The sequence below is a fragment of the Myripristis murdjan genome, chromosome 21 (assembly GCF_902150065.1).
Source record: "Myripristis murdjan chromosome 21, fMyrMur1.1, whole genome shotgun sequence".
NCBI lineage: Eukaryota > Metazoa > Chordata > Actinopteri > Holocentriformes > Holocentridae > Myripristis > Myripristis murdjan.
In genome coordinates, this window is record NC_044000.1 from 24,222,436 (window position 1) to 24,236,245 (window position 13,810).

General features: G+C 40.9%; 1 protein-coding gene across 1 annotated transcript; it reads left to right on the plus strand.

Annotated features, from left to right (window-relative positions):
- The first annotated feature begins 4,556 nt into the window (after positions 1-4,556).
- On the plus strand, positions 4,557-12,462 carry tnfaip6 (tumor necrosis factor, alpha-induced protein 6). Its single transcript, XM_030081116.1, has 6 exons — positions 4,557-4,695; positions 6,628-6,765; positions 7,971-8,132; positions 10,972-11,200; positions 11,910-11,950; positions 12,266-12,462. The coding sequence occupies exons 1-6, from the start codon at positions 4,596-4,598 to the stop codon at positions 12,385-12,387; spliced, it is 792 nt and encodes a 263-aa protein (XP_029936976.1). The 5' UTR covers positions 4,557-4,595; the 3' UTR covers positions 12,388-12,462.
- The last annotated feature ends 1,348 nt before the right edge of the window (positions 12,463-13,810 follow it).

The window sequence follows — 13,810 nt, forward strand, 5'->3', positions numbered from 1 at the left end:
AGTCAGCACCGGTCAGCACCAATCACAGAGCCAGAGGGATGCATTGGCCCACTGGGCAACTTTCTATTGAGCCTTAGTTGACAGAACCTCAATAGCAACCAGAGCAACAACTTTGCTGAGGAAGTGAAGGCTTGGGATCCTGAGTGTCTTCATCAGGACCTCTGGTATAAATATGGAGCAAGGAGAGACGCCACTGAATTCATACAGGCATCAACAGAAAAGGAGGCTTTGAGAGGCAGAGGAGGTCTTCCACCAGGCTGAAAAGCTCCTGGGTCATTCCATGTCATTTCACCAATGTATTTTAGGTTAATAATGACCAAATAACAAACAATAAATGAATATAAGACACAAACGCAAGCTACAATGGTCTAATATTGAGGAATTTCAATATTTGCGAGTGGTGAAATAGCCCCATGTTTGGGATAACAAAAAAAAACTTGCATAAAGAAAAAATGTTTTATATCCCAGGAAAGAGCACGCTTTAAACTTTAAATTAAAACAAAAATCAGATTTTTTAAGACATTCCCACATGCAGTTATGAGCCAATGAAAATGTGACATGAAAACTTTTTTGGGGATTTGGAGAAGCTGCCAACCAGAAACCGATGCATATATCTTACTAAACGTTAATGCTTTGAACAGTCCATGTATGTATCTCAAAGCTCTGAAAACATCAAGAAGCTGTAGCAAATACAAAGTTGTTTTCTGAAGGCCCAAACATGGTCGACCACAAAACCTGTGTAATTTTTTTTTCCATTTTTGAGGGGCTGGCATGCCTACCAGTTATGATGTATGACAGATATTTTTGTATATCCTGAGAGAATAGGTGCAGGTGTATTACCGTACCAAATTTCAGTTTCCTATGTGGTGTAGTTCCTGAGATATTGGCACCTGAAAATGGAGGAAAAATAAGGACACGCCAAAATCACACCAAAATCGACACATACTCCCCTCACTAAAATGTCCGTATTTCAGAAAGTATCCATCCGAGCAAACTAAAATTTTACAGTGTGCCTATTAGATACATAAGGAACAACTGGTGAATTTTTCAGAATTTTTTGAGACCCAAGTGCGTGGGATGTCCTGAAAATTTGGTGAAATAACATGGAATGACCCTCCTCCAAGTCCAATTATCCTATACTGTATCACTCAGCAGCACAACATGTACTGTCGTCTCAAGTGTGTGTGTCTCTATGGTTGAAATCAATAGTGACATCATCCATCACTTCTTAGACCTGTCATAGACTCAGCAATACCTCCAGTTCCTCCTGCTCTGTGTGTCCCTGCACAGGCACCATATCTCCACATCCTCCTGTCTGCTCTCCAAAGCACCTGCCACACCCACCTGCACGCCCTCTGCACCACTCATCCGCCTATCGTCTGTCAGCCCTCCAGGTTTTGCACACACCTAGTCTCCATCAGCTCAATTTGATGCCACTCTCTGGGCCCTGAGCGTCAAGCTCCAGAACTGAGACACTGCTGGGTCAAATATAATGACCGTTTGGGGAGTGATGGATGTTTATGTTGATATCCAAAATCAATAAAATGAAAGTCGTTGGTCCACCATAGCAACACCAACAGGCTAAAAAGTCCCAAAACTTCAAGCAGCACTGCACAGAGAAAACAATTACACCCAGTGCAACTTTCAGCAATAGTGGGGCACATCATTATCACATTTTTGCCGTGTGAGCTGAGTATTCACCACAGTAATGAAACCCTTTCTTCAAGTCTTACTGACCACTCTGACTGAAGACACATCATTTGAATCTTGCACTGACACTGATCACAGAAAATGACCATGATACACTAAGAAGAGTTAGTACAACTCCTAAATGTGACTGCAAAGTGCTTCATCTCCTAAATAAAACCACTTTATAAACTCTCAGTAGATACTCAAGTTGTACTAGTTGATAGATTTTTTTTTTCTAGGGTTAGGGTTAGGGTTAGTTACATTTTGATCCTGACTTGTGATATCATAGTTTCAACTATGTGTAGGTGTCTGTAACATAGAAAACACAGTATCACCATATAGGTTTACTTATAATGCATAGTTAGCCCTTTTGTGTTTGTGCTGTATGTCACAGGAAAACAATGCCATAGCCACTGTGTGTGATTACAGGAGAAAATATATTGATATAGTTCATCCAGAGAATCCTGGGATTGAAAATGACTTCCCTCTGCATGACGCTCTTCTGTCACGGACAGTTAAAAAAGTCTCAACAGTGGAGAAATGAAGCAATGGAGCAATGAGCTGAGTATGCATGTTGTCACTTTGGGGTGGAGAGCAAACAGTATGCATAATTTATTATCGATCATCTACTGACAGTCATAGTCATGGTACTGTAAATAGGTAATAGGACATCTTTTAATACGACAGCTATTACAAATATTACTCTTATTGCTGCTACTCTTCAACTACCACCACTGCTGATACTGCTACCATGAATAACAATATTAATAATAAACATAATGCCAAATGGCTTGATAACAGAGAGCACTTATAGCCAGCTTGGCATGAGCTTCATTTTTATATGATTATCTCTTGTGGTGCCAGCTTATTTGCCAGGGAGACCTGCTGTAAAACATGAGGAAGAGTGTGTGTGTGTGTGTGTGTGTGTGTGTGTGTGTGTGTGTGTGTGTGTGCATATATGTGTAAGTGTGTCATACACAGACCAAAAGGGAGAGGAAGGCTACCACCTCCAGTTTGGCCCGTGTCAGCAGCAGGATGTTAAGTCATGGAAGTGGCAGCCAGTAGGCAATACAGCAAAAACAGTCCCAGGAACAAAGACACCATTATCCCTCTGTATCCCTCCCTCCATCCATGCCTCCATCCTTCCCTCCATCCTCTACTCTCCATCTGTGCCTGTTGTGTTTGATGTCCATGTGGAGTTTGACTTACGTCCCAGTGGCCACACATGGCCTGAGAGGACCTGGACAGTAAAACGAGCGCAGCCCCAGAAACATGTTTGACATGTGTGGGCAGGATGTAATTGCGGTGTTGTAATTACTGACCATGTGCTCTCTTGTGCTGCTCAGGGAAGGTTTCCAGAGGTTGGTGCTGAAGATGAATTTCAATATGTTCAAACGCATTGGTTTCACAACCAAAACTGAATTAAACTAACCCAGCCCAGGAAGGTTTGGGTGGAGCATAAAAGCAAGGGTTAGAGAGGTTACTTCTAATTTAAACTGTGCTACAATACAATCAACATCTACGCCTATATAAATAAATATATAGATATAGATAGATAGATAGATAGATAGATAGATAGATAGATAGATAGATATAGATATAGATATATGAGGTTTGTAAACCTCAGCTGACAATACAAATATCTTTCTTGTACTTTTTTGACCCCAACGTCAAGTTTTCCTTTTGTCATGACCTAAACATTAAAACAGGAAGCGTCAAACTTCAGGTCAGAAAGGGTGAAAAAAAAAAATACCCAGAGGTGCAATAAGCAGCTATACAGCTGTTGGATTTGGGTTGTATCAGTGATGAAGTCAAGAAACAACTGAGCTCTGTCCACTTCACATTGTCCTTCCCTGTTTGTTTCCACATTTCTCCTGGTCTTGACATTTTTTACTGACAGACACGATGTCAGCAGGATGAATAATTTACCGGGCATCTGTTGTTCTTTCTTTATCATATAGCCCACTCACTCAAAGCTGTGAGCAATTATGCCCTACTGTAGCTGCTGGACACATGGAAATGATGATGAATATCCTATTAAAATGCAACTGTAATATATATGACAATTACTGCGTCTGAGACAGAGTTTCCATGTGTGGCTTTAAATGGGAGAGGCGCTCTGAGAATTAAGAAGGTACAGCTCATTTCCTGCCAGATCTGGAACCAATTCAGGACAGTTTTACTCAACGGCCTCAATACACGTGTGTGTTCATATTTACCTGTGATTTTGAGGGATGTTGAGAAAAGTTGAAATAATGTAGTGTACATGGTGGTTAAATGTGGATAACCTAAACTGCTATATACTAAAGGTTAACATAAATTCTGATGGACTCATGTTTAAATTTATTCTATTTTTGAGGGTATATCCCCATTATTGGCTTTATGACAGATGAAACATATATGAGGATTTCCAAACTTCCTCATATAAGTGTTATCATATATTATAAGAAATAGTCCAAAAACCTCAATCTGAATCGATTTTTTTCTGTCAAATATAACTTTTTGCAGAGTCATCCAGTCAGTTAGTGTTCATTCTGTCACTATTCCTCATTTTACTGGAACAGCCTCAACAAACAGCAACTCTTTACTTGATATATGGCCTATGACAGCGCATTTCAGCTCCGAATGTGTTCATGGCACGGTACAGCATAATTCAAGCGGTGGGAGACACTTCAACATCTGGAAAAACCTCCTGCAGCGTGTTTGGCACGATTCCCTTTTACTAGGAAACACCGGCCCCCCGGTGGTGATTCCCAGTGTTGAGTAACGCCGCTTACTGGGCTCCGGGGAGCGGCAGAGCCACAGCAGCCGGTATAAAAGGCCACCAGCGGATCAGTAGCGCTCACTGCGGATCAAGCGCCTGGTAACATCTGGTTGGAGAGGCGCTGCGCACTGACGACTGCAGGATGCGCGTATTCGCTGTCCTTTGCGCAATTGGATTCCTGCTGAAAGAGGCGCAAGCGTGGAGCTACAAAAATGGAATATTTCATAATTCAATATGGCTGGGTGAGTTGTCGCCGTTGTTGTTGCTGAAAAATGTTGCCGCTCAGACAATAACTTTGCTGTCTCTCTTTCTGAAACCTACAGCTTCACCGTCTGCTTTCTGCTTTAGTCATGTTTTCAGTCTTGTTTAAGGGATTTGATAGCAGAAAATGCGCCAATAATTTCTTGGCACTTTATGAAGTTGTAAAGAAACGGGACTGGGAAGGATCCTTTCAGTAGCAGGCTACAGGAGAGTGCTCAGTTTACTTACATCTGTAATTAATTTATTTGACAGTTTATTCTAATTCAGATACTTAACAATGCAGTTTGATTGTCATAAATCTCACGTATTACCAGTATCATGGATTATTTCAAGAACTTTAAAGTAATGTCTCTGACACTCTAAATACCCTTTTGTTTTCAACAGGCTTCCATTGACAGTCGTGTTTTTTTTTTTTTTTTTTAATTCATAGCCTATATAATCTGACTGCTGTGTATTTTACTGTGACTGAAACACATTAAAGTTGATTGCTGCTGTTGATCTCCGCACATGTAATCAGGCGCTCCTCATCTGTTATATAGGCCAAGTTTAACTTCGTTTTGTTTGTGAAGTCCTGCAGAATAGAGACTCACAGTGTGATGAATGAGTTGAAGCAGGGGCTCAGACCGGCAGCAGCAGCACAGTGCAGCTCTCCCTGCAGCAGGAGCAGGATACATGTTTATGACCTGACTGGGTGCTGCATGAGGCCAGCATGTAAACACCAGGAGTGACTTCATTTTTGCCTTTGCAAACAAAACACGGAGCAAACAGCCAAACAGACCACAGTCAAAAGACAAGATATCTGTTTCCTAGCTGTGCCTGTGGAAATGTGACAGCTACTCTGGTTTCAAATGTCAACTTAGTGGGTAAGATTAAAGAAAGGTGCAGTGCTAGCTGTCCTATTTATTTCTATTGAACCATAACTCAGACTTGTCTAATTGCTATTTGTCTTTCCTCTCCCCATAGCATGCACCTTTGAAACTCACTTTAACCCACCCTTGGTATTTTTACGAGGTTAGAGTGAAGCCAAATGTGTTGAAGTTTATTTCAGTAGTATTTCATACTGTTAATGAGCTTGGCTTGCCTGTTTATGTCCCTGGCACACATAAACAGTGTGCTTCATATATACTGTAACATGCCAATGTTCCCTCCTCTAGTACATATTTTCTCTTTAATGTTGGCCAAAACGGAGGTATGGCAGACTGTGTGTTACTCTTGATTCAGCAATTTTCTTCTACGCTTTTGAAACTGGTTTGGATCATTGTTGCAGGACCTAATTGGTGTGAGCACTTATGATATGGATTGGAACAGAATGCATACCAGTCCGGAGCGATAGATTGAAATGGAGGTTGTTTTTTGCAGTTGGGAGGCGCACAACAACATTAGGGTTTAATGAGTGTAAAAACACTTCAAAGGGAAAGGTTACAAAGATCAAAATATTGACTTGAGGCTAATTTAGAGTGTTCTCAGTCCAGTCTTGCAGAGTCATGCATGCGTAATACCCAAACAGGATCAGCAGAAGACTCCCCGTCGAGAAGGCCAGAGATGTGACCAAGAGCTGCCAAGCTCCCAAAATGGAGAGCAGTGTCAAACAGTTAACCAGCCTTCCCCCTCAAAACACAATATGCTGGCTGACAGACGTCTCTCCTGTGTTTTATGTTTGACTCAGTTCAACCTCGAGTTCCACACTGAACACATTCTCACTTGCTTGCCTTTGGTCCCTTGGAAGTGTTCCCTGAAGCTTGTAAAATGAAAGGAAATCCTTTAAATGTGTATCAGGTTGCCGAGATGCAAATCTTTGTGGCTGATGCACATTGGGTACCACACAGGCATTGGCAGACTAACATTTTTCTCTTGGTTCCAGGCAGTGATAGCACTGTTGACTGAGGAGTGTTTTTGTTGTCTCTCCTGGACAGAGCAAGCAGCTGGAGTTTACCACAGGGAATCGCGTAAAGGGAGGTACCAGCTGACTTATAAAGAGGCCAAAGCTGTCTGCAAGTACGAAGGAGGAAAACTGGCCACTTACGAACAACTGGAGGCGGCTCGTCAAATAGGTCTGCACCTACAAACGTACTTAAATGCACAATACGCATAAGAGTAATAAACACACAATGTACATAGAGAATAAAGTCAAAATGTCAAGATTACAGTCAGAATTTTGAGACTAAACTGTTTTGGAATAAAGTCAAAATGTATTTATTTATTCAGAGTATGGATGGTTTTTGAAAATTTTATGACATTTTGACTATATTCAAAAATGGCCTTTTTTGTAATGGGCCTATTACCTTTCCATACACATATGTACAGAGTTCATGTAAAAGAAAATTCACTCTAAGAAAGGCATTTCAGCTCACACGAGTCTTGCCTAAAGTTGTTCCCTAGCAGTCATGGAGTGCTATGTGACCCACTGATTAATGCTTCCCCAGCTGATCTAAGCACATAACAAGTAGTTTACATTGTCCACCCATTTGGTCAAGTAAAGTCAGGAAGAGATGTGTTTACTTTTGCCTTTCTCCCATGAAATGACTCAAATTTCGGGTCTCACTTCCCCAGCTTTCTTCTCTAGAGTGGTACGGCGGTGCCCTTGCCCCTCATGGATTCAGAAAATAGCTTTATTAAGAATACACATTTTAACCACCCATTGGAATGCTTTTAAAGTGCGGAAAGGGCCTCATGTTCAGAGGGTAAAGGTTATTGGGAGGCAGGGAGTGAAGTACTTCTTTCCACAAGTGCCTGGCCATTTGCTGCTGCATTACTCCATGTCAAATGTTAAGCAGTCCCACCAGTACAGTAAAAGTCTCTTAACACCTTCTTGGGTGGGTAATATTACTGTTCCCATGGCGTAGAGTCCGGTCACAAGCTCCGATGCTAAGACCCACCCCCTTGTCAGCGGTTAGAGCTGAGTTTCCCCATGGCACACTTCCTTGGAGGTCTCTCTTTTATCTCAGCTGTTTTAGCTGTGGTCTGCTGATTGTAACTTCAGGCACTCAGGCACACAGAAGTTCATTTATCCAGCCTGTTTCACCCTCCCCAATGTAAATATCCCCATCCTATCCGTGAAACAAAATTCCCGTAACGGTCGCCAGAAGGCCCTTCCACTGCCATTTGAATTTGTAGCTTCCCTGTTGACAGAGCTGAACGGGGTTTCTGCGGTTGCTTCTCTCAGGACGGCTTTATCATTGACTTGTAACGCTCATTGTTGCACAAAATGTACCAAATTTTCTTGCTTTAACTTAAGCATTTTTGCGCTCTTGCTCAGGTTTCCATGTGTGCGCAGCGGGATGGTTTGACAAAGGGCGCGTCGGCTACCCCATCGTCAAAGCTGGCGCCAACTGCGGTTTTGGGAAAGTGGGCATTATCGACTATGGCTACAGGCTGAACAAAAGTGAGAGATGGGATGTGTACTGCTACAACCCAGACTGTGAGTACATGCATTACACATTGTGATGAATGGTGACTTAAGCAATTATGGGTGGTGGTTTTAATGGTCCATGAGTGTGTGTGATGACTACGAGGCTGTGGTTAAGTCACAGAGACAAAGACGTAAGTCCCAGAGAGTGAGGTTAGGGGGGCATAGGTTTAGCTGAGGAAGTTTGTAGTTTCACTAACCTTCTAGGGATTTATTCATCACCACTGCTTCAAGTTAAAGGTCAAAGATGAAATGGAAAGGGTTTTGTTTTTTTTTGTTTTTTTTGGAAGTGACCAATACAGGAAATAACCACATTAGGAAACAGGACTTTTTACTGTGCAGATTCAAAACCACAATCTCAGTCCCACCCTGTGAGTTATCATCCTCACACCAAGAATAAACGTGAAGGACGTGAGGGGGACTAGCCTGGATAAGACGTCAGTGAGGAAGAGCCCGGGGGAGTATCTGGGCAACTGATAACTAAAACACAAGCTGGCCTGTGAGTGAGCGCTGACTTACTGTGATTTCACCATCTGCCCCCCCTCTTTGATACCAGATTCATTCCAAGCTAAAGCATATTTACATTTCCGCCCTTTCAGATTTATATGAAAAGCCTTCCAAAGCGATGTTTTGCAAATCAGCATCCAACCAAACCGGCTGTGAAACTTTTAAGAGGTTTGGTAATGTTTTAGGAGCGGCTCCAAATTTATCTGTTCTTGCCATTTCCGTCCTGCTGAGCCAGGAAAGGTTGCAGTAAAGTGCGACTGACCCACAAGGCCATTGAGTGCGGTGTGAAACAAAATCTTGTAAAGCAGCAAAAATGCAATTCAACTCAACTCCTGAAAAAAAAAAAATAAATAAAAATAAGGATTTTGCAAAAAGAAAACATCCTCTCATGCACATGAATGTCATTAATCAATTAGTTTTTTTCCTCTGATCCTCAAGCGTTCATTGTTTATTGAGTAATTCACTCAATCCTATATCTCTGGAGGCTGTCTCATTATCTGAATGAGAAAAACTGGCTAAAACTTAACCCAGTGTTTGATGCAAGATTATCATATGGTTTGAATAATCTACATTTGAAAATAATGCTGTTTTTTTTTTTATTTTATTAATTGCATATCGCCCCAGCATCCATCCAGAGGAAAAGGCTTTTGTTGTCACTGTACACAGTCTCAACATATGTTGCTGATTTCCTTCACTCAACAAAAACATTTTCTTTCTATAACTCTGATTTCGTTCCGAGCTCAAATGCAAAAGAAAGCCCCAAAGCTGAAATACCCCACTTTAAAATCTGAACATATTGTCAGCAGATTCAGAATACCACTAGCTGATTAGAGGCATGCAGTGAGTCTCCAGGAGTTGGGCCAACTATCAAATTTACTTGTTAAATGATGACAATATGGATGCAACTATAATCCATGTGTCCCTGGTAGATCATTATGTCCAGTACTTCATGCTAACTCTTTAGCACACACAGTGTTGAGTGATTTAAAGGAATAGTTCACCCACTTTGAAAATCTTGACATTACTTCACTGACCACCTAGCTGTTACGTAGGACAGTAGTGATGCTATCTTCCATTTATTGTTACTGAGTGCTGGATGCTCCAAATGCTGTTTATCTTCTGCCGTTGAGGTGGACTTCACCCCGGCTAAAATTCTTAAAAATAACCACTCAAAGAAATGGGCAAGATAAATGATATCTAAATGGGTGAACTATCCCTTTAAGGTGACCAGCAATGTAAGAAGTTTAGTAATAAAAAATGCAATACAATACCCAGATTGATTTTTGGTGCTGTTTCAAGTGAGCAACTACATGTTCATCAAGTCCACAGTTATTTTAGCTGTACACAGACTCCCACTGCCCATCAGTGTCTCTTCTAATGGAAATGGGAACAGGAACACATCCCAGGAAAAAAATCCTAATTTGTGGCAAAATCTGTGATTACAAAAATCAGTTTTCTGCAAATTCCCACTGACATAAAAAAGGTGACCTAAAATTACCAGGACTGGCCGATAGATAGATAGTGATGTATAACTGTAATTATAAATGTTCACCAAAGACACAACACAAACCTGTTTCCAAATGGTTTCCTGTGTTGCAATAATAAACCTATTAAAATGAAGTGAGGCCAGAGGAGAGATGGCCAGGAAGGAGGCTGGCTGGCTGGCTGACTGACTGGCTTACTGGCTGGTGGTCAGTGGGGGGCTTAGGGTTAGGTTGACTACCTTACCCTACATTCAAAGTAACAATTTAAACTGCATTAATTTAACTGTATAGGTATTGGTATTTACATTTCACTAAGTACAAGCTGGATTTGTTTAGTCTTGTTTTCAATAAAAGGATGTTTTAAAAGTTAAATTTGATTTTATGGTACATTCCACGATTGCACATTGTTGCTATATGGCCCCTATGATTCCCCCCTTTAAAACAAAAAGTTCAAATAATTCCATCATTGAAGCAATTTTAAGTAATAAAAACAATAACAAACAAAAGCATTTGATCATGTTTCAGTAATTGTTCATGCAATTGAGGTTTAATTCCAAGACCTGCACAATCAGCTGTATTATTAAGGACAAATAGCTTGAAACCTCAGCTGAAAACGTCTTTGTAAACACAGCTTACAGTCTGGCACCAACACAAATGTTGTTGGTGTAGCAGGGAAACAGCCTCTGCCCCTCTGTGCTCTACCCCAAACAATTTATCAACATGCATGATTTTTGTACCTATTTTCTCGTCGCTTAACACCAAAATTCAACACTGGACCAATCGCCACAGACGTCTGTGTGTTCCTTTAGCACATGTATTTGAAAAGACCAATCACGTGCTGTCACCCATGTGTCCCACAGCCAAGGAGTGCGGCGGGGTGCTGACAAACCAGGAGAAGATCATTCAGTCCCCTGGTTTCCCCGAGGAGTACCAGAACGAGCAGATCTGCTACTGGCACATCCGTGTTCGCTACGGCCAGAGGGTCCGCCTCCACTTCCTTGAGTTTGACGTGGAGGATGACGGGGTGTGCATGTCCGACTACCTGGAGGTGTTCGACAGCTACGACGATATCTCAGGCTTCGTTGGGAGGTGAGGGTCGCTGCTCACCGCTCATTTGTCCTCTAGAGTGTGAAGTAAATTCTCAGTCCAAATGAGGGGTGACAGATCTTGTCTCCTTCATTGTGATGCCAAGATGAACAGGAGCGTAAAACGATTGTCCTTAATGTGTCCAGTGTTAATACTGACTATTCTGCTATTAGGTTATGCATTTGTTTAATTGTTGCAGTGGACTGTGACTGCTAGTTTAAGAAAAGGGCCTTCATGCAGTCTGGTGGATGGGCATGGGGCGGGTACCTGAGTGTGGCCAGGTGCGGCAATAAATTTAGCTGGCTTAAGCAAACACAGCACCAAAAAACAGCAGGAGCAGGTGCTTTTCTAAATGAATTTATTGCTTATTTAACTCAACTGACTCTTCTCAAGCTGCAACAAGATCATTTCCTGTGTTACTGCAACAATTTGGAGCCAGGTCAACTCTGTCAAAACTTTCGCTTATTACTTTCTCAGCTGACCTACACCCACATAACCACAATTATTTTTAACGATTTCCCTCTTACTATTCTGGTTATATTCGGACATCATCCCAGTTGTGGTTACTGGGAAAATTGCGTCACAGCTGCACACCCAGTATAGAATAGAACAGAATTGTGTAAGCTCATCAAGCCCCTTCCATAGGGAAAATAATTAGGGATAAATAATCGATTTGAACCCTCATCATTCCCCTGTGAATCTCTGTTTGCAGGTTCTGTGGTGATTATTTACCAGACGATATCATCAGTACAGGTGGGTTGCTGTATTCTTAGTACTTTTCAGTGATTACACTATTACTACCATGCTTCTGTACAAATACTGTAGATGTCAGAAAAAATGTCACCTAGATCTGTGTCTGTCTACTACTCAACTAAAGGCGCTCATTCACAAACATTATAACTGAGATCAAATCAACATTGGGTTTATATGTTTGTTTGTTTTTTCTTAAAATGATGAAACTTAATGGCACTGATGAATCAGGGGACGGCCAAAACAGATGACAATAAAGCTGCAAATAATTGAACGTAACAAACAATGTGACTTTCCTGCTTTGTTTCCCTCCTGCAGGAAATGTGATGACGCTGAAGTTCCTGTCCGACGCCTCCGTCACCGCCGGAGGCTTCCAGTTACAGTACATCGCCTTCAACGCGTCGGCCTTCTCACACAACGACACCAACTATTTTTACTGAGCAATCATTTAACACACTGATGTATCCCTGTTGCTGTATTTATATTAATGTTTACCTCATGTAATTAATGATTCTTTGTAGCTGATTAAAGAAATAGTTGTGTTAAAATAAACAGTGACTATTAATTTGTGGTGCTTTCTGTACTGACTTTACTTGACTATTGGAAAATGCACAAAAATTATAACTGATTTTTAAATTATGATGATTGTGGCTACAAGTCCTTACAGATCACAATACAGGCTCTGCTCAATAATAAATGAAATAGGTGGAAAATGAAATATGCTGACTTTGTATTCAATTATGTATTCTAGATTTGACTTTAATGGAAAATGAATCTGATTTGTAACCAATACATTTATTTTACACATGAATAGATTGTAAAAATCATGGAAAAAAAAAAAGTTAACAGTGGCTTTTTGAGTACCTGGATTGAAGATCAAGGGTTAACTGCAAACAATGAACAGGTGCACTCACTTCATGGAAGGTGGGTGAGTTTCTTGGGACAGGGATGAAGCCTCAGAAACAGAAAAGCAATGTTCAGAAATGAGTCCATGGCTCATCATTTCAAATTAATCCACAATCCACATGCATTTTTTGTATAGCTAGAGTGAGCATTTATTGAAATCTGTACATGTTTTAACTGGCACAGTGTATGCCACTTTGTTTTCAATAACATCTGTGGCAGAGTACAGATTTTATTGGCTGCCCATAAACATTAAATACCACTGGCCTTAAGACTACAGTTCAGAAAGAAAGAAAAGGAGGGTTCGCCACCACCAACACATGCCTTCATGGTCCTTTTCCTTGTGTGTGCACTTTATTTTGGCAAATAAGTACATTTTAAAAAGCTACTTGATGAGCTACTTCTAATTTTGCTTTATTTCAGCATTAATAAAAAAACAACAACTGAGTAACAGTACAATGGTTAGAATATCCTGGGTGTCCCAAACGCTATAAAGGAAGGATATAAATTCAGAGCAGATTTTCTGCAAGAATGAACTGAAAATCTTGAGAAACAGCAGAAGAGGGGACAGCTGGTGCTTGAATGGAGTTCAGAGGACAGCATCACACTGTCCCCAAGTGCCTGAGCTGTGCTACTTTAAAAAGATGGACTTGAATGTTGTCAGTAAGTGTTGGTCTTCTGCAGCTTGATCTTTCTGAACTTTTCATTTAAGCAATAAATCCATCAGATGGAACTGGATGTCCCCTGTCCTGCATCCCTCAGACATCTGACTCTTTTCCTGCTCTGCACAATTTCTTCATATAATATACTTTTATTATAGTCTTAACAAAAGATATTATTGATAATTTTTGTAACAGGTGCAGCTTTGACAACTCTATGCTTTTCTCATGTTGTGTCCAGTTCCTTCTCTTATACATTTCATGTTTCCTTTGTCACTGTTGAGTTTTATTTACCCAGGGC